Source organism: Orcinus orca, chromosome 16 (genome assembly GCF_937001465.1).
Source record: "Orcinus orca chromosome 16, mOrcOrc1.1, whole genome shotgun sequence".
Taxonomy (NCBI): domain Eukaryota; kingdom Metazoa; phylum Chordata; class Mammalia; order Artiodactyla; family Delphinidae; genus Orcinus; species Orcinus orca.
In genome coordinates, this window is record NC_064574.1 from 46,990,720 (window position 1) to 47,017,502 (window position 26,783).

General features: G+C 44.2%; 1 protein-coding gene and 1 long non-coding RNA gene across 4 annotated transcripts in view; one reads left to right on the forward strand and one right to left on the reverse strand.

Annotated features, from left to right (window-relative positions):
* The first annotated feature begins 11,235 nt into the window (after positions 1-11,235).
* LOC125961393 (uncharacterized) lies at positions 11,236-12,644 on the forward strand. Its single transcript, XR_007472075.1, has 2 exons — positions 11,236-11,330; positions 12,520-12,644. It is a non-coding gene; the product is annotated as an uncharacterized LOC125961393 (long non-coding RNA).
* Positions 12,645-13,546: 902 nt separating this feature from the next.
* The window catches only part of RIN2 (Ras and Rab interactor 2), a 98,717-nt gene continuing 85,480 nt past the window's right edge, over positions 13,547-26,783 (reverse strand). For all 3 annotated transcript variants that reach the window (XM_004270414.3, XM_049699108.1, XM_033429395.2), the window contains 4 exons: positions 24,351-24,656; positions 22,466-22,597; positions 18,191-18,354; positions 13,547-15,403 (listed from right to left, as the gene is read on the reverse strand). In XM_004270414.3, coding sequence (XP_004270462.2) covers positions 15,080-15,403; positions 18,191-18,354; positions 22,466-22,597; positions 24,351-24,656 — 926 coding nt within the window. In that variant the 3' untranslated portion in view covers positions 13,547-15,079. The remainder of the gene's footprint in view (positions 15,404-18,190; positions 18,355-22,465; positions 22,598-24,350; positions 24,657-26,783) is intronic.

The window sequence follows — 26,783 nt, forward strand, 5'->3', positions numbered from 1 at the left end:
AAGGAAGCGGAGAGGGATGGGAGAATTCACGGTCCAAAGTGGCCTGTCCCAGTGATGACAGCCATGCATGTGATCGCAAATTTTCTAGTATCATGTTTCACAACATAAGAGAAAGGTGAAATTAATTGCAATTATATATATATATTATTTTACCCAGTATATCAAAAATATACTGGGTAATTTATTTAAAAAAAATAAAATTTAAAAAAAAAATTTTTTTTAATATATTTTACCCAGTATATCAAATATATACAAAAATATACAAACACGTAATCAGTAGGAAAAAAAAAAAACTAATGTAATGTTTTGCTTTTTTTTTTTTTTTACATTTGCAGCATATTTCAATCCAGGAGCTAAACTGTCATAGGAAATTCTTGTTCTGTATTTAGATTTCATAAAATGTATGGTTAAAAAGTGGATACCCAAATGGTTCCAGTCATGCTGTTTTCAAATAACTGAATGGAATATCACTTTTCAAATGTAAATTTAAGTTATTTAAATAAAGTTAAAGTCCTGGGGGACAGGTTGCAGAGGTCAAACCAACCCACATAACTGAAGTCTAAATTCAAAGCCCTCACAGCTCTTAACTGCCCTGGGGCCCTACTTGCCCCACAGGAATCTCAGCAGCCCCTGCCCAGATGTGTGGCCCAGGCAGGGCAGGTAGAGAGAGCGATGACAGAGGAAGTAGGCAGGCCCCCCAAGAAAGATGCCCCCCACCAAGGTCCAAGCTCAGCTCCAGGCCTTGTCTCCAAAAGCCCAATAACAGAGGCATGTGACAGTCCCTGGGGAACAAACTCATGTCCAAGGTTTCTACAAATGCTCCAGGAGGGGAGACTGACCTCATAAGCTCACCTGCCTGCCAGGTGTTTCAACAGGGAGAAATTTCAGAGACAATTTCCTATCAGGAAAACCCAATGTGCTACATTATTTTGTTTTGAATTTTATTTTATTTAGTTTTTTATACAGCAGGTTCTTATTAGCTATCCATTTAATACATATTAGTGTATACATGTCAATCCCAATCTCCCAATTCATCCCACCACCACCAACTGCCCCTAATGTGCTACATTAAATGAATGCTAAAAGATAATTTTTAGAAAAGGTAAAATTGTGATTCTCATACAAATATGAAATGAACACATGACAAAGATTTCAACTCATTCATTATGAAAGAACCAGTAAGATGTTGCAATCGGTTCAAAGGAGAATTTAAACTGCACAAGGCAATCAGGAATGCTGAAATGTATTTATAAATAGATGTACAGCTGGTTAGTATTCACCGTGCAGTATATCTGGCAGGACACCCAGTCTTTTTTTTTTTTGGTTATTTCCAAATGAACTGAGTTAAAACTAAATAGATTACTGACTACCAAAGAAATAAGGGTACCTAAAAGTTTCCTTTAATGCCTAAGATATATATTATATTATGTCATATAATCTATGTGTTTTCAACATCTTAATGAAAATCGTTGAGATCCAAGTATTTTTTATCATAAGTTTCCATTTAGGGCACTATTGTCTCTTTGTAATGAAAGCTATAATGATCTCTGTAATGATCTTTGTCTGCTCTGCCCTAGTCTCCTGATTATTTTGCTTGTATTATTGTTATTTTTCAGAACTTTTATATACATCTGTGTTACAACTATGCATCCTCCAGTTGTTTGATTTCCATCTATAATTGAGTGGATGTAATGTGCACTGCCATTTTTTTATTACAATTTTCTCGTTCCACTCTTCATTTCGATTCATTTATGGGTTGGCTGGATTTCATTATAGTATTTTCTTTTTGTTTTGCTTTGCTTTGCTTTGTTTTCCAGGGGCCCCACGGGGCTGCTGCTCTTTTCCCAGAGCTCCTTAGTCTGTGAGATGCCTGATTAGAATATTGGCTGGATATTCATGGATCCCATGTTCTCTCCCTGCCAAGAACTTTGTAAACATCATTATTCTATTTTTTCCCTGGGGTTTAAAGTTTCTGGGGGAAAAGAGTAAGGCCAGCATGATTTTTGTTTTCCCTTTTGGGAGTGACTTAGGTTTTTTTTATTGCAGTGAGATTAGTCATGACACTTCGAGAAAGAAAACATTCTTAAAAGTGCATACATTTTAACCTGAGTAAATCTTTGACAGTTTCAGCAGTTTAACACAAATTTACAAAAAAAAAAAAAAATCAAAGCTGAATCACTTCCACATAACCAGTGGGAATGTAAAGTGGCACAGCCTCTCTGGAAAACAGTTTGGTGGTTTCTTTAAAAACTAAATATGCAACTACCATTTAAGCCCAGCTTGCACTCCTGGGCATTTATCCCAGAGAAATGAAAACTTATGTTCCCACAAAAACCTGTACAGAAATATTTAAGCCAGAATAAAAATTCTGTCTACTGTATGATTCCATTTATAAGATAAACTGGAAAGGAGAGAATTTCGGGAACAGAAAACAGATCATTGGTTGCAGGGGCTGGGGTTGGGGAACAGAAGGAAATTAGGGGAGAGTTTTATGGGACTGATCACAGCGGTGACTCCCTCACTGAATGGATCTGTCAAAATTCATAGAACGTACGCTGAAAAGAGTGAATTTCACTGTATGTAAGTTATATCTTAATAAACCTGACTCTAAAGAAAATAGAACCACCATGGTTTACCTCAGTGTCCCCACCACTCAGTAACTTTAAAAAGCACGAACTACATTTAAATGCCTTGGAGTCCCATAGTTACTTGGGCTCCTAGGCCATGCTGTTATTGCTTTCTGTTTCAGCACGTTCAATCTTATTTTTACCCTGCCCATTGTCCTATGTTACTGATGACTCAGAGCTTCTCATTGATCATTTTACATTGTGTACTTCCTTTTACTGCTTAGTTGGAAAAAATGACAAGCTTTTACCACATTTTATCACAAAACATCTTCCTGCTCATTGAGACAAAACATCATGTGCTCTTCTGTAAACAGTGCTGACCCAGGCTCTCCTGCATCATTCACTGTGGCAACATTCTGACATTTAAACAAGCAAAGAGCTTGACGTTTCATCCCTTGCTACTCTGTTTCTTTTCCTTCAGATCAAGTGGAAAAGACAAAGTGCCCAGTAAGTATATATTCTGATAAATCCTTAGCAATGTGCTTGACAATGAAACAGCTGGGATGGGTAGTCGCCTTCAGATAAAAAATTTATTTCTTTATAAAATAAGTGGGTCAGATAGATGCATTGACTCCAACCACCCATGTAATCAATTATTTTTAGTTTGGGTAACTAGCTTGTACAAAAAGCACTCACCATTCGTATGAAAAGCTGACTACAGGTTTCAGTGAAACAAGATGAGCTGAACACACGAGCTTCCTATCAACACCTCACTTAAGATGAGAAGAAAAGAGAATTAAAAAACTTTTTAAAGGCATAAATTCATAAAAACAAAGAGAATGGAGAAGGAGACAATAGCCGATGAGAGCTAGCCGCACAGTTACAGATGCTAGTAAACTCATTTAGCAGACAGACGCAAGCTGAGAGTTCAGCAACTACAGGACGAAAAGCCAAGGGGCAAGGCAATGGATTCCCAGTGCAGAATCTGCTGAGGCTCAGGATTCAGACAAGGCAGGGACAACGGCAGGGAGAAGAGGACAGCCTTATTCCCTGGAGAGGCATAGGAAGCTGTGTTCCCAAGTTCCCAGAGCACAGTCCATACTACAGAAGGTGAAGATTTAATCTTCTTATACCATATACATAGACATGCAATTTTTCTTCGCCAATCTCCCCAAATAATTATGTAACATTTTGGATAAACTAATGTTTTTTATTATGATTTTTTTCATAAATTTATTTATTTTTGGCTGCATTGGGTCTTCGTTGCTGCAGACGGGCTTTCTCTAGTTGCGGCGAGTGGGGGCTCCTCTTCACTGTGGTGCGCGGGCTTCTCATTGCAGTGGCCTCTCTTGCTGCAGAGCAAGGGTTCTAGGTGCGTGGGCTTCAGCAGTTGTGGCACACGGGCTCAGTAGCTGTGGCGCACAGGCTTGGGTGCTCCATGGCATGTGGGGTCTTCCCGGGCCAGGGATCGAACCCGTGTCCCCTACATTCCAGACCACCGCATTGGAAATCGGGGTTAAGTAAGAGCTGGCACATTCACCCTGCCCTACGTAGGTCCCAGAATGCTGGCAGTGAGATTTAATCCCACCCTGCAACCCCCAGTAGGGTACTGGAGAACTTTTCCTGGGGAAATCGCCTGACCCAAGAGAAAAGCCCCAAAGATATTCACATTTTTCATCCTTCCAATAAAATGACCAGGTTGCGACATGGTCACCCTAAAGGGAGGGCCGCCAGTTCACAAACTCTGCCAATATACACAGCTTCCAAGAAGCTTTGTGGTGCTTTACATTTAATTATGAATAATCGGGACTTCCCTGGTGGTACAGCGGATAAGACCCCATGCTCCCAATGCAGGGGGCCCAGGTTTGATCCCTGGTCAGGGAACTAGATCCCACATGTGTACCGTAACTAAGGAGCCTGCCTGCCGCAACTACAGAACCTGCCTGCTGCAGCTAAGGAGCTGGCAAGCCGCAACAAAGGAGCCTGCCTGCCACAACTAAGACCCGGTGCAACCAAAATAAATAAATAAATATTAACCAAAAAACCCCACAACCCGCCACCCAAAACTATGAATAATCAAAAGCCACTGAACATCTGAGTACAGCCGCTAATCCAAAAGACAGAATAAAACAAACAGAAAAAGAAAAGTGGGATGAACAGAGATTTTTTTAAAAAAAATAATGCTATAACTAAGATCCACAGGCAAGATATTTCATCCAGGGAAAAAAAGAACTAAATATTATAAAAATGACATTCAGAAACAAAGTATGTTATTATTATAAATTAAAAATTCAATCATTGAAGCAATACCCCAGAAAGTATAAGAAAAAGACATAGAGACAAGAAGTAGGAATTAAAGCTTGAAAAAAACAAATAGGAGTGCAATCTAGTAGGTCTGTTACCAAGCCAGGTTTATTTGCCTGACCTGAAGCAAGCCAAACGTTAAGACATGGAGGTTTGTCACACAGAAAAGGTTCCTTTGCAAGGCAGCCAAAGAAGGAGAATGGAGAACAAATTTCAAATCTGCCTCCCTGAAGGCGAGGGCTTGAGATATTTATGGGATAAAGGAGTAGGGTGGTCTTAGGTGTGGGAAAAGGTGACTGGAGGTAGGGAAAAAGTGAGGTAACCGGTGTTGTGCGCAGGTGTATCTGGGTTACACGCTTTTCCACGGGATGCCTGTTTAAAAAAAAATGGAGGCATTTAGCACGATCTGAGGGTGGAGTTTTTCAGCCCTCTGGTGTCAAGATGTATTTCACTGGACACCTGCGCAAGCCAAATTTTAGGGTGGGCATTCCTAATCAGTCTTACTCAGCTTCAACTGCACTGGAGCTGACTCCAAGTTCCTGGAAAACAACTTAAGCCCCCATTACTATAGCAACCCCTACTTCAAAGGTGTTATCTATAGGGGGCAGTTAGGGAGCCAAAAAATAATTAAGGTGAGCTTGGTCAGTGAAGGCAGGTCACAAGTGAAGGGTTTCTTAACAAGCTGTTCCCTTATCTGGTGTTCTGTAAGACAAGATCAAGAATTTCTGTTAGTCACCAGTTTCTGTTAACCCAATGGGGCACGTTTTCAGGTCCAATATTTAAATAATAGGAACTCCGGAAAGAGAAAATAGATGGGAAGAAATAATAATTTTGAAAATATGAGAAATGTTCTCAGAATTAAAGAATATGAGCTTCCAGAGAGTGAAAGAGATCTGAGTCTCCAACACAACTGATGAAAAAAAAATCCACATCGAGGCACATCTTTGAAATTTGAGAACAGTAGGGATAAGGAGACTCTTCTAACAGCTTCTGGAAAATGGAAGGGAAGTGTATCAGTTAGCTTTCGCTGTGTAACGAATCACCCAAACCTAGCGACTTAAGTTGTGGGTTGGTTGGGTGGTTCTTCTGGTCTGAGCTGGAGGCTTGTTAGTTGTATCATCCCAGACGGCCTCGCTCACGTGTCTGGGATGTCCTGGGATGGCTGGGACTTCTCTCTACACAATCTCTTATCTTCTAGGAAACTAGTTTGTTCTGTTCACAAGGGTGATGGAAGGGTTCTCAGCAGCAAGAAGGGGCCAGCCCAATGCACAAGCACTTTTCAAACCTCCACTTGCACCCTGTTTACTAGAGTCCTTTTGACCAAGGTGAGTCCTCTGGCTGGGCCTACAGTCAAGGTGGAAGGAGATGATTCAATGGTATAAAATGAGATGAGATTCATATATGCATGGATTAGAAATCAAGTGATGTCAGACACCAGCATCTCTGAAAGCTAGATGACAAGAGAAAAAAACATTATTTCTAACCTTCAAGAGTCTGAGAGGAGGGCTTCCCTGGTGGCGCAGTGGTTATGAATCTGCCTGCCAATGCAGGGGACACGGGTTCGAGCCCTGGCCCGGGAAGATCCCACATGCCGTGGAACAGCTAGGCCCATGTGCCACAACCACTGTGCCTGAGCTCTAGAGCCCACAAGCCACAAATACTGAGCCCACATGCCACAACTGCTGAAGCCTGCGTGCCTGGAACCAGTGCTCCGCAACAAGAGAAGCCACCATAATGAGAAGCCCGCGAACCACAATGAAGAGTAGCCCCCGCTCACTGCAACTAGAGAAAGCCTGCACACAGCAATAAAGACCCAACACAGCCAAAAATTAATTAATTAATTAATTAATTAATTTTTAAAAAAAAGATTCTGAGAGGAAATTTCTAACAGGGTTCTCGACCTAGTCAAACTATCAAGCACTAGGAATGATAGAAGAATCAGAAGAATATGTAAAAGCCTCAAACGTTTCACCTTCAATTCTTCTAAATAATGTGCTCCAGTAAAAAAAGAAGTGAGTGAAGAAAGAGAAAAAAAGGATCCAAGAAATAGGATATAGGACATTTAACTCTGTAGAATGGTAAGGAGAATTTCCAGGAAGACAGTTCTATCACAGTCCTAGAAACCAACTGGCCCACCCACATTACAACAGGAGGACAGCTCTAGGAAAGATATCTCAATGAAAAAAATAAAAGGAAATGATAGATTATTCTGCATTATTAGAGCATGTTGAAAGGAATTTCTCGGCTGTGGAATAGAGGTTGAGAATGAATTAGTGATGGGTACATTAAAGGTAAACCATAAAAATGGAAGCAATCATTAACTCCAAGAAAAACAAAAAGTTGTACAAAAAGGAAATACAATTGCATTATAGTTTAGCTCTCAACAATATTTACATTGCCATCATAATAAAAAACATGAATTTATCCAAAATGTTATATAATTATTTGGGGAGACTGGCAGAGAAAAATTGCATGTCTATGTATATGGTATAAGAAGATTAAATCCTCACCTTCCATAGTACGGACTCAGTAAATAATGTCTAATATTGGAAAAGAAATCAATAAGCAACAGTATAAGCATTTTTTAAAGAAATATGCAGATAAATAATGGCAGATGGAGCTGGAGAAGTTGTTTAGAGGGGGAGGCATCAGAAATGGGATTCGGGGACTTCCCTGGCAGTCCAGTGGTTAAGAATCCGCCTTCCAGTATAGGGGATGGGAGTTCAATACCTGGTAGGGAACTAAGATCTCACATGCCATGGGGCAACTAAGCCCCCGCGCCGCAACTACTGAGCCTGTGAGCTCTAGAGCCCACGCGCCACAACTAGAGAGCCCACACACTGCAACAGCAAGATCCCGCATGCCGCAACGAAGATCCTGCATGCTGCAACTAAGACCTGACATAGCCAAATAAATAAATAATTTTTAAAAAGGATTGTACATTAAGTGAAAAATATTTTTAAAAATAGAAATGGGATTGGGGGAGGGGACAGGAACTGCTGCTTCATTATACACCTGGGAATATTTGATGTGGTGTTTATTCTGTAAAAACAAATCCTCCCTTCCCCCACAAAAAAAGAGCAAAACCACATGCATGAAACAACATTGCAAGCATAGGAGGGTTCAGGATTGTTTGGAATCACTGTCCGGAGGAATGCAAGCGTTCTGCAGGGTCCACAGCACTTTCCCTTTGCAGCCGCCGCCTGCTGAGTCCAAAGATGTTTTAAACAATTCACTCCTTAGTCACCAAATACATTTTAAATACATCTATCTTCCCTGCTTTTCAAAATCGATGAGCAAAATGGCCCTGTAGATAATAGATTCTCAGGGAATGAAATGCCTTTAAAAGAAAGTTGGCTGTCCTTTCAGAAAATAAAAAAGCCCATAAACTTCCAATATCACGTGCAGACAGTGTGACTAGTTAATTATCCAGACTACATAATGATGTCCCTGCACACACATGCACACACACGCACACACACACACACACACACGAGTACACATGTGAGAGCAGCTGGCCCAGACAGAAAGAACCTTCTGACTCAGCTTCTGTTTGCCTCACATAGTTGGAGGTAAAAGAAGATGCCTGGCAAAACCACTGTATTTGTCTTCAACCCCACCTCATTTTGAGTCTTTCCCCCTACGTTTCAGGTCTCTTTTCCCTGTGAAAGCAAGAAGACTAAATCATCATCAGAAAAGCACGTGTTTCCTGACATCTGCATTTTAAGCCTTTTGTGATCATGTACGTGGTTTGAAGTGAGGTTATGCCTTTTTTTTAGTTAGTGTCACAAGCTCCATCCCTCCAGAGATTTAACAGCAGCAGTTTAAGTTTAATTGTATCAGCTGCACAAATGCCCTCAACACAAACAGGCCTTGAACTAATACTGCTCAAACTGTAACGTGCACGTGGATCATCTGGGAATTTTGTTAAAATGTAGATTCTGTTTCAGTAGGTCTGGGAGGGTCCTGAGACTCTGAGGAGCTCCTGGAAGATGCTATGCTTGGTCCATGGATTGCATTTTCACCAGCAAAATCTTCAACTATCTGTGAAATGAGATTTTGCAATTTGCCAAGTATTGTATTTCCACATGCTTGTGAAAAGCAGAAGCTTTCCAGTGTCCTAGCTAGTTCACGTGTATTTAATTTTGATTGGTTAAAGAGTCTTGGGCAGTTTATTTTTCTTTGCAATTTTTCATTCTTTCAGTTCATTGTCGATGCATTTCTGTTCTGTGCGTGATTGTATATCAGTAGACTGAAGAAACAGAGTGAAAAAGATAAAATTGACTAAAACTGCAATCTGAGTCCATTCTCTCAAAATTTGTAGAACTGGCAGGAAAGAGGAAGCAGAGACATCAGAGATAAGGAAAATCGCATCAAATCACACCTTATTCTTTTTGGTAAAGCCTATTGTATTTAAGAGTAATCCAGTTAAATAATAGACATGTATATATAAATATCTAAATGAATAAGTGAATGTAAAAAATAAAATTAAAAGAGGAAAAGCTGTGGCAATAATCACTGACTGTAGTTACACTTTTACTTAAGTAATCATTCCTTTCTGGGAAGCGCTACTGTAGCCACCCTCGGGGCAGAGCCGGTTCCTCCCAGGATGTCACTCTGGCCATCCCTGCAATCTCCCTCCCTCCTCCCCTTTCCCCCTCTTGGCAATAGTCACCACTGGCCAGGGCCCTGCTGATGGTCTTGGCCAGTAGGGAACACTGGGAATATCCTCCCAGTTCACACCTGTACTCCTCCATCACCACCATCATCAACAACAAAGTTAACGGATGGCATTCACTTTATTTTTAATCCTCCCACACTGGGCATCTCATCCCTATATATATATATATATATATATATATATATATATATATATATAAAAATATATATATATATATATATGTGTGTGTGTGTGTGTATATATATGTATGTATATATATATAAAATATATACATACATACATATATAAACATATATAGTTAATATATATAATATATACATTAACACATATAGTTAATATAAATAATATATACATTATATAGTTTATATATAATATATACATTGATATATAGTTAATATATAATATATATTAACATAGTTAATATATAATATACACATAATATATATAGTTAATATATAATATATACATTGATATATATAGTTAATATATATAATATGTATATTGATATATATAGTTAATATATATAATATATATAGATATATAGTTAATATATATGTATATTGATATATAGTTAATATATATAATCTATATAGATATATACTTAATATATATAATATATAGATTTATATAGTTAATATATATAATATATAGCGATATATATATAATATGTATATTGATATATATAGTTTATCTATATTAAACCTTAGTACCTGTTATTGTCTTTCTTTTTTTCACAAGAAACTTGCCAGCAGATAAAAACGTGAATGTGTCCGTAGAAACAAACAACGGCAGTGGAAAATTTTCTTTCGAAGAGGTTGATTGTCTCATGATAATAGTGACAAATATTCAATGTGCCTGTGGAGTACCGGGTTCTAAGACGTCACATGGATTAATTCAGTGCCTCGTGGCTCTCGCAGGAGCCAAGAGGGAGATGCCGTCAGCACCTCGGCTGGTAAGGGGTGCCTGTTTGACAGTGCGCGTGTGTGTGTTTGTGACGTGGTTTTATTTTACATGCACCGGTAACTGTATTTTTTCAGTTTCTTAAGTCACTCCTAGTTAGTTTGCTAGAACTGCACTTTCCAACACAGCAGCCACCAGTCACCCGTGGCTGCTGAGCATTCGACATCTGGCTACTGAGACGTGACATAAGTGCCCAATGCACACAAGATTTTGGAGGTGATGAAAAAAAATTAGTGTAAAATACCTCTAATGTTTTTGATTGATTAATTGTTAAAATATTATATTTGGGATAGCATGGGTTAGATAATAAAATAGATTACTAAAATAAAATAAATTATTAGTAATACTGTAATATAGTGCTATTGATTTCACCCATTTGTTTTGCTTCTTTTTTTTAACGTGGCTACTAGAAAATTTAAAATCATCTGTGTGGCTTGCTTCCTGTTTCCATGGAACGGTGCCATGCTACAAGTACATTTTCCATGGTCTCTTGCTGAAGTCAGCCGACTAAGACCAAGAACCTGTAACTGATTAGGCGTTAGGGGCTGTAGACAAAGTCTTACCTCTCTCAGGTGTGTTTCTCTCCTAAGACCTGTGTCTTGATCTATCCTGGTATTTCTCAGCCCCGATTTCACAGTAGAATCACCTTGGAAGTTTCAGTAGAAGTCGCTGCCTGGGTCCCACGTGCAGAGATTCTGATGGTCTGGGCAGCCTGGCCTTCGGGTTTTAAAGGGCTGCAGGTGAGCTGAAGAAGCGGCCGAAGCTGAGAACCTGATGGGAATAGGACCAGCGGACACTGAGCCCTGGGGACAGACCAGGTGGGCGGGTGTAGGTGGTGGCACCTGGCTCACCCTGCATCTCAGGTAGAACTGGAGAAGCGTGTGTTGTGGACAGGCCTCAGGGAAAGGCCAGAGCCCGCCCAGCTCATTAAAACCTAAAACCTGCCCCCAAGGGTCCTGGGGGAGGGAAGGGAAGGAATGGAGCTAAATGGGGGGGAACTGCCTTCAGCTGTGTGAGGTGATGTATTCCCCAGGGGACCGAGGGCGGGCCGCGGGGAGGGGGGGGGGGCGATAGACGCCAGGGAGGAAACCTTAGCCCAGAGCTGAGCCCTGCCTGGTCCCCGCTACCCGCCCACCCCAGCCACTGTCCCTCTCCCCGCCATGGGCCCTGAGCGCCTCCCCCTCCAGGCTGACAGAGTCCAGGATCCACCACAGCAGATCTGCGTTCGGTGGAAGGAAATACTCAGATTCATTCTTATGATGATATTCTAAATGTCTATTACGTACAGAACTTTCAGGCAACTTCCACTCTGGAAGGTTAGGTTATCAGCATCAAGAGACAAGAAGCTGTCCGGCCCCCGGCCCCCCACCCTCCAGATCAAAGCTGCCGCCCTGCACACGTGCCTGCTGGGTGGGGGTCTGAGGGCAGACCCTCGGTACTACTTTATTAAATGTATCGGCCCAGACCTTTCTGAATAATTTTTTATAAACTTCCCCTGCATACCTTCCTGACAAAAGTCACTGTCCATGGGGGATATGTTTGTGCCAAATGCCACCCATCCTTCCACGTTGGAGGGAAACATCTTTTTCAAATAAGAGCGTGTTCTCCAGATCTTCCTCCCTCCACCTCTTCTATTTTTTTACGATCCCTTTAGGATTCTGCCATGTTATGTGAATTTTCTCCCATTTCCAACTTAATCAGGGTTCACTAAATGACCAACAATACTTTCGGTCTCAAATTCACCATCACAAGCATGGTTTGAAAGATGATGATTTTTAGTATTTTATCATCAGATACTGCCAGGCGATTAGAATGCCCGTGTCCCATGTACGTAGCCCTTCCTCTCAGACTTTAGCGAGTAAGCAGGCAGTGCTGTTGATAATCAGAGTGCTGTCTCATTTCCAGTCTCTTAAAGATGGAGGTAAGAGATGCCCGGCAGACGTGAAGCCACATTTATGAATGAAAGCATTCATGGTTGGGTTTCCTGCCTTCTGTGTTTCCTTACAGATCTAAAGTTGTAACTTCCACACGATACTGATCTGCTCGAATAGTTTCTATTTCTATTCTGCGTCCCTGAGGAGAGAATATTTGGCACTGCATATAACATTAAAAAAAAAAAAAAAAGAAAGAAATCCTTTCCTCTGGCTGGCATTCAACTTTTATATTTTTAGATTTGGAAATACATTTTCCTCTCCCTCCACCCAGCATGTATATTTTTATTCTCCTCTTATTCCTTCAAACTGCCCCAAAATCTGTTTCCTGGCAATTTGAGAAGTGAGAAATGTTGGCGTGGGGAAAAAAGTGAAGACGCATGTGAAGCTGTAATTTTAGCATGGAAACATTGCCCAACGACAAAACCAGGGGCTGTCTTGTGATGTTTTCTTCTGCTCACACTAGCGTCCTATTTTGATCTCACTGAAGTTTACTCCGGCTGTCTCCCATTCAGGCACAGTGACCTGCTTTAAGTCAGCAGTGTACTGACTTCGGAGGACAAGGAGAGCGTGACGACCTTAAACTACAGGGACTGAATTGTCACTCTGAATTCATTGTAAATATGCAAAGCAGGCAGTCGGCTCAGCCACAGTTCTGATCTTTAAGCATCCATCCTACTGACGGGTTAGAAAGTGCGTTCAGTCAACAAGGACCTATCAAGCCATTGCCAAGCACCAGGAATAGGCCAGCCTCTGCCGTGCTGATTTTGAAACAGCCCTGAACTTTCAGCTGGGGCACTTCAGAGGTTACATAAAAAAAAAGACCAGGGCGGGGTGTCTGCAGGGCTCTTCTGATTAGCTGTGATGTTCTCTTGGTCCAACTAAGCGAAGGACTGTCCCAGATAACACCAAATCTTTCAGGTTAGAACACGTTCTTTTCCTTCTGCTGCGGTCAGAACACGAGCTTGGTGAAAAAATGTCAACTTTTCTGTTTCCTCTCTATGGATTATCTAACCACAAACACTGGCGTGGGTTCCAGATTTACATAACATGCTCTGGTGCATAATCACATTCTGCTTCTCAAAGGAAAAAGACAACTGAAGAATATTTCAAGAATTATTTTCACACATGATTATCGCACAGTATTACAATGTATTATGTGCAAAATTCCATTAAAAAAATCATTTACAAAAGGAAGTACAACACAGTATGTGTTGAGGGTTCCAGATGTACAGCAAAAGCTTAAAAAGGTACAAGGTACAAAGCCAACAAAATTAGATGACTACGCATCCTTACACAGTACAATAACATGTTTTTGTAACTACCTTTGTTATGTTGATACGAGACCCTCATCCCCTGTGCAAACCGCCCCTCCCCAGGCCCCGCCCAAACAGGTTTCATAAAACAGAAATTTAACTTCCGCCACACATTCTACAACACAGATGGGCTTTTTGGTGCATTTGCAAACTCCTTTCCAAATGGCATTTATTTAACTCAATGAAACTCACAATACATGGTTTCTGCCCAAAATAATCTGATGCTGTTAGTTTTGATTTATGTGGAAAAGGAAAAAAAAAGTGGTGTTCTTTTTTTTTTTTTTTCCTCGTGGGGTTTTCAAAATTGCTTCCGAAAGCAAATAACATGGGACAGATTTTGCAAATCTCACTGCACATTTACAGTATTTTCAGCATAGGTGGTTCCTTTTATCTCCTTTTCCCACTTCCTTCAAGGAGTCTGAACCAGCAGACTCCACCCCTTAGTCCTCTGTTAGAGTCTGTATTTCCCTCTCGACCTCTCTCTACATTCATTTCTTTCCTGATCCCCAGCACCACTTGGTGAAAGCACAAAACAACGCGATACCACTGAGCGTGAACAAGGTAATAACAGTACGTTGGATTTCCAAAGGCATTCTGTGGCCAGTGTCAGTAATACATCGCTGTAAGAAACCCAGCAGTCTCTCCCCACAAAGTTGCTCAAACATCCAGTTACAGAAGAGAGACTTTTAAAATGCAATACTCTCAAATCCAGCAAGAGATTTCTTGTTGCATATTAAATGTTAAAATCACATGCATAATTATAGAATATCTTAAAGTTACAAAAATATTTTAAAAACCAATCCTGACAGTTTACCTGCAACTGCTATAAAAATTTCTATGAAATATATAAAAACGCAAAGGCTCTTCGTAAAAAAAAGAAGAAAGGAAGGAAAGGATGAAGGCACCCACTGAACTGAGAGGTCCTTGATGCACTGCATCGGACAGTCTTGTCAAACGCCTGCTGTTGAACTCAAGAGAAGAGCTTGTACCTTAAATGTTCATTCAGTACGTATACATACACGTGAGCCAACCCTGTGCCTGGCTGGGGGTAGGCAGCAAACGATCTCGGGACACCTGAACCATCAGATTCAGTTCTCCATCTCTGAAGGACGGATCCTACTGTTTCATGAACCTCAGCTACTGTGCTTGGGCGTCGTGGCTAAAGGTGCCCTTGGCCGAGTCGGCCTGTGGATGGCTCCGTCACTGAACCGAGCGGACCCCAAGGAGGTGACTGCTTTGCAAGCACAAGCACGTGGAAGCCAGAGGCCAGGTTCCTAACTCCGCTCTTCGGATGCACCACTGGGAAGCCTCGCGTGTCTCCTAGGAGGCGGTGAGCTCTTCTTCCCCGTTCTGGAAGATGACGCCGTAAGGATCCTTCTTGATGCGCTTGTAGACAAAGTGGAAGACGTGGGACTGTGGCCGGCTGTGCAGCTCGGCCTTGATTTTCTGAGGGTATGTGTCCTCTGCCAGCTGCTGCCACGTTTCGTCCACAAAGAGGAAGAGGCTGTACTCCTCGGGGTCGGCCACCTTGAACTTCTCGGCACAGAGCTGACACACGTCCTCCGTGGTGACGTAAGGCCTCACAAGGAGGGTCTTTCCCGTGCAGCCACTGTTGACATCCTGGAATGCAACCCGGAGGTAATTCTGCAGGTGGAAAGAGAGGTGCAGGGGCGGCGTCAGAAGAGGAAGTGAGATGGTGCAGGTGAGCTGGGGGACACCAGGGAGAGGCCTCACAGGTGAGCCTCGCCGGGACGTCCAGGGTCAGGAGACGAGGCCCCCAAGTACAGGGAAAGAGGCTGATGTGAAACGGGATGGTGGGGAGCACAACTGTATGGACTTTAATTCATCCCCAATACAAGAAGCGGGAGGAAGTCCGTTCAGCCCTGCTCTCACCCTTCAGTCTCTCTCATAGAGCTGGGCTGAGAAATCCCTGGTTAAGAGTGTCAACCAGATCTGACGGGTTTATTTTATTCCCAGCTTGAAAAACCAACCAAATGTCAGAAGAGCCAGGAGTCAGCAGCAGGAGACACATTAACATATGTCGACACAGAGCACACGTTCTATTCGCTTTGGACTCCTTTTTATGAAGCCTAAGCAGGGGCGATGGCGTTAGGCTGCACCACGAAATACTGCGGACGGTTGACCATCCCCCCCCTCCCCCACTGGCAATTTCACACGGTTCAACCCAACACAAGGTGGCTCTGAGTGCTGTGTGGGAAAGTCGGCGGGGGTTGTGGATTCTGTGGAAAGGCCTGGGAGATGCAGGGCGCCTCTGGGTGCAGGGCGGTGCCGTGGAGATGGGGGCTGCAGGCTGGGGGGTGTCTGCAGGCCCTGCATCGTGAGCAGTACCAGGCGAGCGGCTCCACGGAACAGAACAGACCTGGGGCCCGGACGAGGTGCGGGGCATCCTAGGCTCCTGCCCGGCTCTCTGAGATTCTGTGGCCCCGGGTCATTCTGCAGTTCTACTTCCTCAGGAGTGGGGTTACCAGATAAAATAGGGAACGCCCAGTTAAATCTGATTTTCAGACAGAAGACAAATACATCCTCCTTTTCGAAATCTGGCCGCCCTACTCGGGAGTAATGGGGAGTGGGGCTCTCTGCCGGGGGTCCTACACGGTTACCCTGAGGGTTTCCTCAGGTGATAGAAAAGAGAGCTCTTGGGAAGGCCAGTGCACCCTGCACACGGATGAGAACACCGACGCTCTTGAACTCGAACAATAGAGGGCACCTTCGGGTACACACACGCCCGGTTTCACCAACCCCTCCTATCCCATACCGCCCCCCAGCACATGGCCTGCACAAGGTATGCATTTACTTACTGACTCCTAAAAAAAACCTTGTGAAGGAGGCCTCCACTATCCCTGTTTGACCAGTGAAGAAACTGAGGCACAGAGAGGTTAAGGAACTTGCCCAAGGCCACACAGCGAGTGAGTGGCAGGGCCAGCGTTCTGGTGTCTCGACCACTGAGGTGAGGTGTGCTGCCTCTCCAGGGTGAGCAGATGTGTGTGTCTGTGACCCTGACTTAGGAGTTCCAAGTGCAGCTTTGCTTCCTGGCTTTGGCTTCTATAGCCAAGCTGAGTGCTGACAATTCCCATCTTGGGTCCGTTCTTAGAAGATGTGCCTCTCTGAGGTGAGTGAGGCCAGTGGGGAGGGGTGTGCACAAGGCATGGACTCTGGGGGTTCTAGGTTAGAAGCTCCAGATGGAGAGAGGGGACCGGGGGAAGGGGCTAATGGCAGGTGGGGATGTGGAAGGATGCGTTTTTATCCCTTCTTATTTCCCTTCCTCCGTTCTTCTCCCCAGAGGCTGTGTGGCCTTAGGAACCCCGTCCCCAGATGGCCAATAGTCGCCACATTCCAAGGGCCTGCGGATGCTAAATCACTCAGCACGTGGACAGTTCTTCAACAATCCATGGGGTGGGGGGCGCACAGGATGCCTTCTCGCCCCTTAGGTTTATGTGCCTGGGAAGGAATTTCTGGGAACACTCCTATCTTGGAGAAAACCTTGCTGACCTTGCCTTTCCACGATGGGTGGCTTTAAACCAAATGTACCTTTTGAGTGCTTTCAGAGCATTAAAAAGGCAAAAAGGGCAAGGAAGGTGAATCTGGATGTGGAGCAAATCTGTCCTGCTTGGAAACTCACCGCGTGGCACGTGGACACAAAGCACGGTCGGGGTTTACAATTCTATTTGAAACTTTTGAAGTATTATCTGAAGACATTTGCAGACTTACTCATCGTTTCATAGACTGAGCAAATCAAGCGTTCCTGTGTTGCGTCAAGATTTCTAGAGCCTCAACCTGCCTCTCCTCTCTAGGAAGCGAGCTCTGTGGGAACCCGCCTTCCCAGGGACCAGCTCAGGGGCACAGAAAATTCTGGAAGGGGAGCCAGGCAGGACCTGGCCCAGATGCTCACTCTTCAACTCTGGCCCTGACCAGCTGCCAGAGCTGACGCTGCCGATGAGATGCTGAGGTCTTCTGTTTTGGGGGGTGGCGAGATGAAAGAGGAGAGGTGTCCCTCTTCTCAGAGAGACCAGGTCAAGTGCAGGGCCTCACATGGCTGCTTCCACCTCCCAGTCTCCCATCTGCCACCTGTGCTGAGAGCATCCTTCCTTCTGGCTTCCTGTGCGCTCAGGTGGGCAGTATCCACGCTGGACGTTCTGGAGGAAATCCTGCCCTAACTCGACTCTGATTTCTTAAGGGCAGCAAAACTTGGGCCAAATCCACACACACATATATATATTCTGTTAATTTAAGGAAAACAGAGAAGTGAAACAACAAGGTCAGAGGGTGGTTTAAAATATCCCTCTTCCACCAGATGGTCCGACGAAGGGAGGCCCTCGGGTGCCCTGAGCTGCGTGCGCCATGAGCCAGCTCTGCTTCCCAAGGACAAAGGAAGCAGCAGGAGTCTGTCCCCACCGCCGGCCGGCCACATACCTGAAAGTCGTCCACTGAGGGGATGGTCCGGTTGGTGGTCCTCCGCTTGTGCCACTGCCTCAGGGTGTCCCTGGCCTCAGAGCTCAGCAGTCTCGCTGCCTGCTCTTCCTGGAAATTCTTTATCAGGGAAAGTGCTCCGTAGGCGCTGGTCAGGTAGTAGCCTCCTGGAAAGGGTGGAAAGAATGAGTTCTCCAGGGGTTTACCAGTTGGACAACCAGTTGGGGGCCCACCGTGTTGGAGGTCCGGTTCCGCATTTTCTCCTTCTCTTCCGCATGCGTTTCCTTGAGGGACCGCATGAGAGCACATCCTAACCCATCCATTCCTGCATCCGTCTCCGTGGATGTACGGCTGACCCAGGCCTGGGCCACTGCCCACCGCGGACCACGCCCTGCTTTCCCTGATGGAATTTCCATTCCAACGGGTGAGACACACAGAATCTCTATTATCTAAACACAATTGTGAAAATGCTTTGCCAGAAAAGGTCAGGGTGCTGGGGCCTGATGCAGGTGGGGAGGCGTGTGAGGACGGCAGGGTCCACCTTTCTGAGCCCAGAACCCTTTAGTACAGGAACAGGAACCTACCTACTTCTGGCAACACCTGCTTTGGGGCTTTTCCTTTAGGAATTACTCTTTTCTAAAGTTTGAGTAAACTATACACTTTGAAAGGAATACACAGTATACATGTGTGCTCACGATATGGATTCTTCAAAATAACTTCTCCCTCCTGATTCCCTTTCTTACCCTTCCCTGGGGACTCTCATAACGTGACATTTAGGAAAGAGTAATTTACAAGGAAAAGCAAGTGATGCCCCTTTGCTGGTGCATTTGGGAACGATGTCTTATGTTTGGGGGAGTGTTAAAAAGATTTACAACACTCTGAGAGACATAAGTGTGTTCACAGTTTGGTCTTAAACTATAATTAGGTGCCTTCCTGAAACTTGTAAGCTGTGTGCTAGAGAAACACTAGGGGGCGCCCCAAACACTTATTACAAATTCCCTAATTGGGCACAGCACATCATCGAGAGACATTTCTTTGTCCAAATACCTATTGAATCTCCACCGTGAGCCAGGTACAGAGCGGGGGTGGGTTTGTAAAAATTAGAATCAGAGTCCCTGCTTTATAAATGTATTAAAGAAAACGGACATTGGCGGTTTATTCATGCAGGGACCGGAAGTTAGTTGTGGTTTAATAAGTTTTGTCTGCAAGTATCTCTTTCATGGCCAAAGTATTTAGCTGCTAACACAAGACCCTGGAGAACTTTCTCTCTGGTCAACAGGTGACAACACTCAAGATGGCAACTGGTCCACCATCTAGGAAATGAGCTGAACGCCCCCCTGTGACTCATACTGAGAAAGAAACACACTTTTGTGGCTTTCAGGTCGCTGGCAGAGATTTGGAGTACAGCGCTTTGAGTGGCTGATTTTTACTAAATATTTTCCCCATGAACAAATCACATGATTGAGTGGGAAACTCAGTAGTATGGAATTTAAATGCCACATAGAGGATTTCAGGAGAAACCAATATGGACTTAATACTTAAGAGAGGCTTGTGGAGGTGTCAGGATTGGAGCTCGGACTTGGAGGGACTATGACAGTTGAGTTTGGGAGGGGACTGTTTCCTCTGAACGCCAAATTTTAGACTCCACGGCTCAAAGTTCAGGCCGCTGTGGAGAAAACTCCAAATGCTGGAAGCACAAAACGGACCACACTTTGAAACATGTGGATGCAATTAGAGGAAGGTTTAAATTTCTGCAAAACTCTAACCCTGCCAGCAGGGCTGTGCACGTAAAAGGGATTCCATGACGCTTTTTCCGCAAATGAAACTACCTGCTTAAACAGCAGAAAACAGATGTGGGCTGTCGTCCCGCAAACCAAAGAGGGCTTTGGGCAGTAGGGCAGGATGCAGGGCTGGACCAGCAGTGCATCTCTGCTTGGCTGCCTCTTCCTCCCAGACTGCAGAGCTCTGGTCTGAGAGGAGGGCCTGGTCTGCAACCATGGCCACCCGACGGGGCCGCCCTGCTCTCCCAGGAAGCAGGCTGAGAAACCAGGACACGGCTGAGTGGAGGCAGGCTCTAGTGAAAACCCGAGCTTGCTGGCTGCGCTGCAGTTTTGCTAGCTGGGTCCTTGTCTCTCTCTGTGATTCCTGGAGTTGAGCACTGCCGCCCACCCCATCCGTCACCGACATAGTGGCCAGGGCAGTGCCTCGCTCCGGGGAAACGATGGGAAAGGTGGCAGGAAGTGGCTGTCTCGACCCTCAGGCCACATGATGTAAGTGTATGTTTGTCCTAAGCACACTCTGTCAGCAGCAGAATGGTAATTTTCTGAGGGAAACTGGCATGCCCTTCCCCCAAAGCCCCAAGAGTTCAGCACACTTTTTACTAGAATTAAATATGACTGAAGCTCAAAAAAATCCCAGATGCATATAAAATTATAATAATAACGCAGCGGAAGAAAGGAAAGCATGGGACAGAGACAGATGTATGTTTCCTCTTAGTCCCTGGACACAGCCACATGCTTCTCCCCTTCTGGAAATCCCAGGGCAGAGCAGGGGAGGAATGCTCCTGGCAGGGTCTGGCCAGAGGGTCTGGCCTCAGCGTCGTGAATATTGATGAGGGGAGATAAATGGGGGAGAGGTAAAGGGATGGACAGGCTCATTCACAGGACGAAGATATTCATCACTGGTCCGAGTCAGCGTTGTCCCTACAGGGACGGAAGGGGGACCCTCAGGGCTCCCTGGAGGTCAGACACTCTGAACGAAAGCCAGGCACTGGGGACTTAGTGAACGAATGTACACACTCGGGGGGTGACACTGCACTGCAGCTTCCTCCAGGGAAAATCCTGGGATGATGCATTCCCTGGGGAATCCCATGAGCACGTGGATGGACCTTTTTACTCAAGCCCAGACTAAAGCTCACTGGAGAGAAAACATGTTATGCAACAATTCATCACTCAGGGTCTATCTGGGCTCCAACAGGGACACATGGAAATGGACTGTCAGAATGCACCAGGATGAATAGGCTCCGATCTGCTCCCCTTTAAGAAGATAAGGTCACACAAGAGTCCTAGTTATTCCAAGCCTGTGCATCACAGTGACAAACACCCCAATTATTTCTGTGATAAATGTGTAAGGAGAGGAATTCCTGCGAAGACATGTGGATACAAGAAGGAGACTGGAAGAAAGACAAAGACCTACTAGAGAATGGACTTGAGGATATGGGGAGAGGGAAGGGTAAGCTGTGACAAAGCGAGAGAGTGGCATGGACATATATACACTACCAAACGTAAGGTAGATAGCTAGTGGGAAGCAGCCGCATAGCACAGGGAGATCAGCTCGGTGTTTTGTGACCACCTAGAGGGGTGGGATAGGGAGGGTGGGAGGGAGGGAGACACAAGAGGGAAGAGATATGGGAACATATGTATATGTATAACTGATTCACTTTGTTATAAAGGAGAAACTAACACACCATTGTAAAGCAATTATACTCTAATAAAGATGTAAAAAAAAAAAAGTCATATACCACAATGTTCATTGCAGCACTATTAAAAAAAAAAAAAAAAAGAAGGAGACTGAACGGACAAAGTAAATCGAAAGCAAATCGCCCAGATTTTACTCCTCTGTAGTTTTATGTTAATGATGAGCAGATTCTATTTTTTTTAATAGAAAAGGAAATTAATGCTGTTTTCGTCTTGAAAACCAAATTTAAAAAATAAAGATGAAAACAAAAGACAGGGCTTTGTCCGATTCGCTGACAGCGGGTGGTTGTGCCAGCAGTGGAATTATTCTCCAACAAAAGTTTATAGCTTCCCTTTGGAATCAAAGAAATCATTTCTTCTAAAAAATTGCATTTATTTTACTGAAAGTTGTTTTTTATTGCACTTAACCAATCTCAGTGAAGTATAACTATGGCAGGGTTGCATTTTTTTGTGTTTTTCTGACTTTTCCAAATTTTCTGCGATGAACATGTATTACTTTTGTAATCTGAAAAAAAAAGTCAGCACATTCTTATAAATGAACAAAACTAAAACGGCCATTACCCCTGAAGATGTCAAAAAAGCACCCATATAAGTGCCAAATGGGCCTGGGGTTTTATTTTGGGGGATGAAAATGTTTTGGAGCTGGAAAGATGTGGAGGATTGCCCCAGATCGTGAATGTATTAAATGCTACTGAATTGTTCCCTTTAAAATGGTAATCTTATGTCACGTGAACTTCAATTTAAAGAAAATGAAACCGAAGAAAAGCACCCAGATCCTCCCACTTCTTCAAAAGCCTGTTACCTTCTCCGTGTAACAGGGATGGGTCCAGGAGTTCCATCATGTACTCAATCTCTGTGTCCAGTTCCAACATGTCGCACTGGGCTATGACATAGGTCAGGACCGGTAAAAAGTCATCAGCTCCATACATCCTCCCTGGAGTAGGAAGAAAGGGGGAGACAGACGGGGATATTTTTATCAACACTTCTTCCTTTCATATCCTACTTGCTGCTTTTATTAGACAGCGAGGAGTCATGCTGGGGAAGTGAGCTATTCATAAAGAGAGATGGGTGTTTCTGGAATCCTACAGGGCCTGGGCCTCTCCCCACTGCCCACGTCAGAGACCAACCCTAACTCACAATTTCAGAATGAATGTCTGAGTCAATGAACACAGGGAAGATCTTCTCCCCATTTCCATGATTTGCATCAACCTCCGCAATAGAACAGAGTACTTTGAAAGAGTTTAAACTTTTTAGCAAGTGACACGATAAACCATTTGCGGAAGTGTCTGCTTAATGCTGTTACTCCTTTGAGTCTTGTTTCCTCTTGCTTTCTGTGCAAAGTAATCAAAACTCAGTGACAGAACCAAACTCGAGCAAGGAATAACTTGTTCCTTCTCTGTCTTCAATGTGAGCTAAATGTACTCATTCAGTGTACACTGAATACATATATACGATTAATATCTGGCGAAAAATGTTTAGTCTTTACTCCTACTTTTTATGACAATGCAGATTCTCAACTAGGGGTGATTTTGCCCGCCCCCCCATCCCCACCAGGGGAGTCTGGCTTTGTCTGGAGACATTTTTCATGGCATCCGGATGCTGATAAACTTCCTACAGGAAGCAAGATGGCCTCACAGTGAAGAATTCTCCAGATGTAATGGCATTAGTGCTGGGATTGAGAAACTGTGCCTGAGAAGAGCAGAACCCTGTGCAGATATAATTCGGGGGACGTTTTATAAACGACTTCACGGACTCCAGAAAGTACATTTCTTGCGTGTGAAGTATCTTCAAAACTGCAGAGGTGCTGTTCGTCAGCATCACCAGCTCTGGAGCGCATGTGTTAACGTTTCTGCCTAACAGTCTGCAAAGTGCTTGCACACGGCAACCTCCTCCAGCCATGGGTAACAGAGCCTGTGTTTTCTCTCCGCTGCTTCTGCATCGAGCGATTACACTCAGAGGAAAAGTTGTGACCATCCACGGAATTAAAAAGGCTCACCCAAGACCTGGAGCCCTGTAGGGCTCATCGCTACCCACGAATCAGGGTCACTCCTGCACCTACAAGAAGCAGCGCAGGGGAAACCCGAGGGCTGACTTATGTGAATTCCTACTACACTGCATCAGTATGGAGCAAAGAAGGGAGAGCCAATGAAATGGCTATGATGAAGCCACATTATAGCCGAATGCTCCAAGTTTGCTGTAAATCACTGACACAAACCGTCACTGGCCAAAATGTAGTAACAACAGGAATAATCATAAATATTTCCACCATGCTTGGGGCTATGCATGCGTTGTCCCATCTAATCTGCACCTTTGGAGGAAGGATGGGGTCATACCCACGACAGGTGCAGAACCGCAGCTTGGAAGGTTGATTATGGTGGCCAAAGCCCCACAGTTAATGAACCCATTCTCAGAGCTAGGATCTGAACTCAGACTCCCAAGACTGACTCTGTATCCACTACCCTGAACTAAATCTTTTATCATCTGGCATCTTGTTGCCCTCCTCCGCTTACTTTTTCGGTGCTGTCTGCTGCACGTGGACTAATTTGCCAGACACCAGAGCAACACTTGTATTTTTGTGAGCCACTTGGTGAAGTCAAGAAACTGAAAGGAAGAGCAGTTGGGAATCAGAAAGCCCGACGTGTCCCAGCCCCATCGCGAGGCCAAGAGCCCGGGCGGTGTGGCCTCACCTGAGTTGTTCTCCATGACGGTGTAGATGAGTTTGCAGACCCTCAGCAGCAGCATGACTTTCTTTTCTGGTGAATACATCTTCTGCATGGTCATGAACTTGACTTTGATTTTCTCCACGTCCACAAAGTCAGGGGTGGGGGCGAAGACGCCCAGCTCCTGTGGATTCCTCTGCCGCACGAGCTGCAGGTTCTCCTTGAGTTGTTTCCATGAGCCGTCGGCCACGTGGAAGTGCTTCAGCATGGCCTCGACGTGGCCCTTCAGGGGCTTCAAGATGCACTTGTGCATGGCTTTTTCCAATACCACATCTGCCAAAGAAAGCACAGCTACTGTGACCATTGACTGAAGAACGAAGGAGTGCAAGGTCTGCTTTCTGGGAATGGACAACTGCAACCTAGTGCATTGGTTATCGGGCAGACGCGTCCGAACTACACACCCAACCAGCCAAAATTTAGCGCCACATCACTCACGCGCCAACCTTTTCTCTTCAGTAGAGCCAGGAAGAATGCATCTTCCCTAATAGTCTTACAGTCTCCCTTGCATGCAGTCCATACAATTGAATATACTTGGCTTTAACTGCTTTTACACCTCCTCACCCATAAGCACAGGTGAATATTCTAGAAGACATTCTTTCGACCCAGTCCTTCCACTGAGGGTCCAGTGGACAGTTAAGCAAATGTGTTATGTTAAAGGGAGGATTTGCTAATAGCAAGGGTTCCAGCTCCCTTAAAATATTTCCTGATGAAAAAAAATTCAGTCAAATACACATGGTATCTCGGATTGGATTCTGGACCATAAAAAGTCTTTATGTCATTTGTTCTATATAAAGGACATGAGTGGGGCATTAGTCGAGGTTTGAATAAAGTCTGCAGATTCGATAATATTGTTAACAGTGAACCTGGCCTCTTTCACACAGATGGACTCCTGGAGACTCAGCCAGCTGTGTCTGGAGCAGAAGTGTGCTCTTTTTCACAGAATGAATCTTCCGTGAAAGTTAATGAAAGTTAATTTCACTGCAGTTTTGTAACACAATGTCCCTGTTTTTAGAAAATACCCAGTGAGTATTTTGGGATCAAGGGACACAATGCCTACAGCCCGCTCTCGTGGTTTAGATAAAAGAGAATGTGTGCATGTGTGTGCGTGTTTGTGTGTGTATACACACGCGCGTGTGTAAACAGAGAGAGATGCAGGGAATGAGGCAAGTGTGGCAAAGCATTAACACTGGGGAATTCGGGTGAAGGGCAGACGTGATTTCTTCATACCCTTTTTGCAACTTTTCTGTACGTCTGAAATGACTTCAAAATAAAAATTTTTTAAGTTTTGAAGTGTGTTTCCGTTCAGAGTTAGGAAACACCTTTAGGTGTGGGAGGCATTAGTTTTCCCTCTTTCTTGGAATGCTTTTGCCCAGTGGAGTAGCTTTCTTGGCTGACAGGACAATGACCAGGACCATGAATCTGGAGGTCTGGTCTGAAGACGGTCTGTACTGTGAGAAGCTCTCTGCTTCTCCCACACCCGCTTTTCCATCTCAAATGTTTCACATTCTCATCAAAGCTCCACGGGTAGCAACCACATCTAATATATGACACTAGGATGTGATTTCATCTTGGAAGCCCACAGATCCATGGAAATAGCCGAGTTACCTCTCTGGCCTTTGGAATTCCTGACATAGTTCAGATCACATTGAATCCAAATGATCACCTATTATTAGAAGATCAGGGACAGAGAGAAATCTAAACCAGACATACCCACAGAAATCAAGGTTGAAGCAAAAGAGGTTATGAAGTAAGAAGAAAAACAGAATAGCATTTTCACTTCACATCTGGCATTATAACAAATTACTTGGTTTGCACTGGTTACATTGTGTTAATAAACTTATATAAAGTCATACAGCATCTTTGACTTCACCCCAAATGGTCACTATGATGAAAAGTCAATCACAGCAATTAACATTGAGTGCTAGGCTTAATGTTAGGCTAGGCTCAGTTGGGCTAGGCTCTATCTAAGTACTTTTTTTTTTTTTTCGGTACGCGGGCCTCTCACTGCTGTGGCCTTTCCCGTTGCGGAGCACAGGCTCCGGACGCACAGGCTCAGCGGCCATGGCTCACGGGCCCAGCCACTCCACGGCATGTGGGATCTTCCAGGACCAGGGCATGAACCCGTGTCCCCTACATCGGCAGGCGGACTCTCAACCACTGCGCCACCAGGGAAGCCCCTATCTAAGTACTTTATATCATTATCTCATCTAATTTTTACAATACCTCTATTATTTTTGCATAATACAACAATTATGCCCGTTTTACAGATGAGGAAACTGAGGCTTGGAGATGCCTAATGGCTTGCTCGAGGCCATACAACCAATCATCCTGCTTTTCAAAGTCAATGATTTCTTAGTTCTAAAGTTCATGGTGTTTCATAAACATTCACCAGTTTATTCC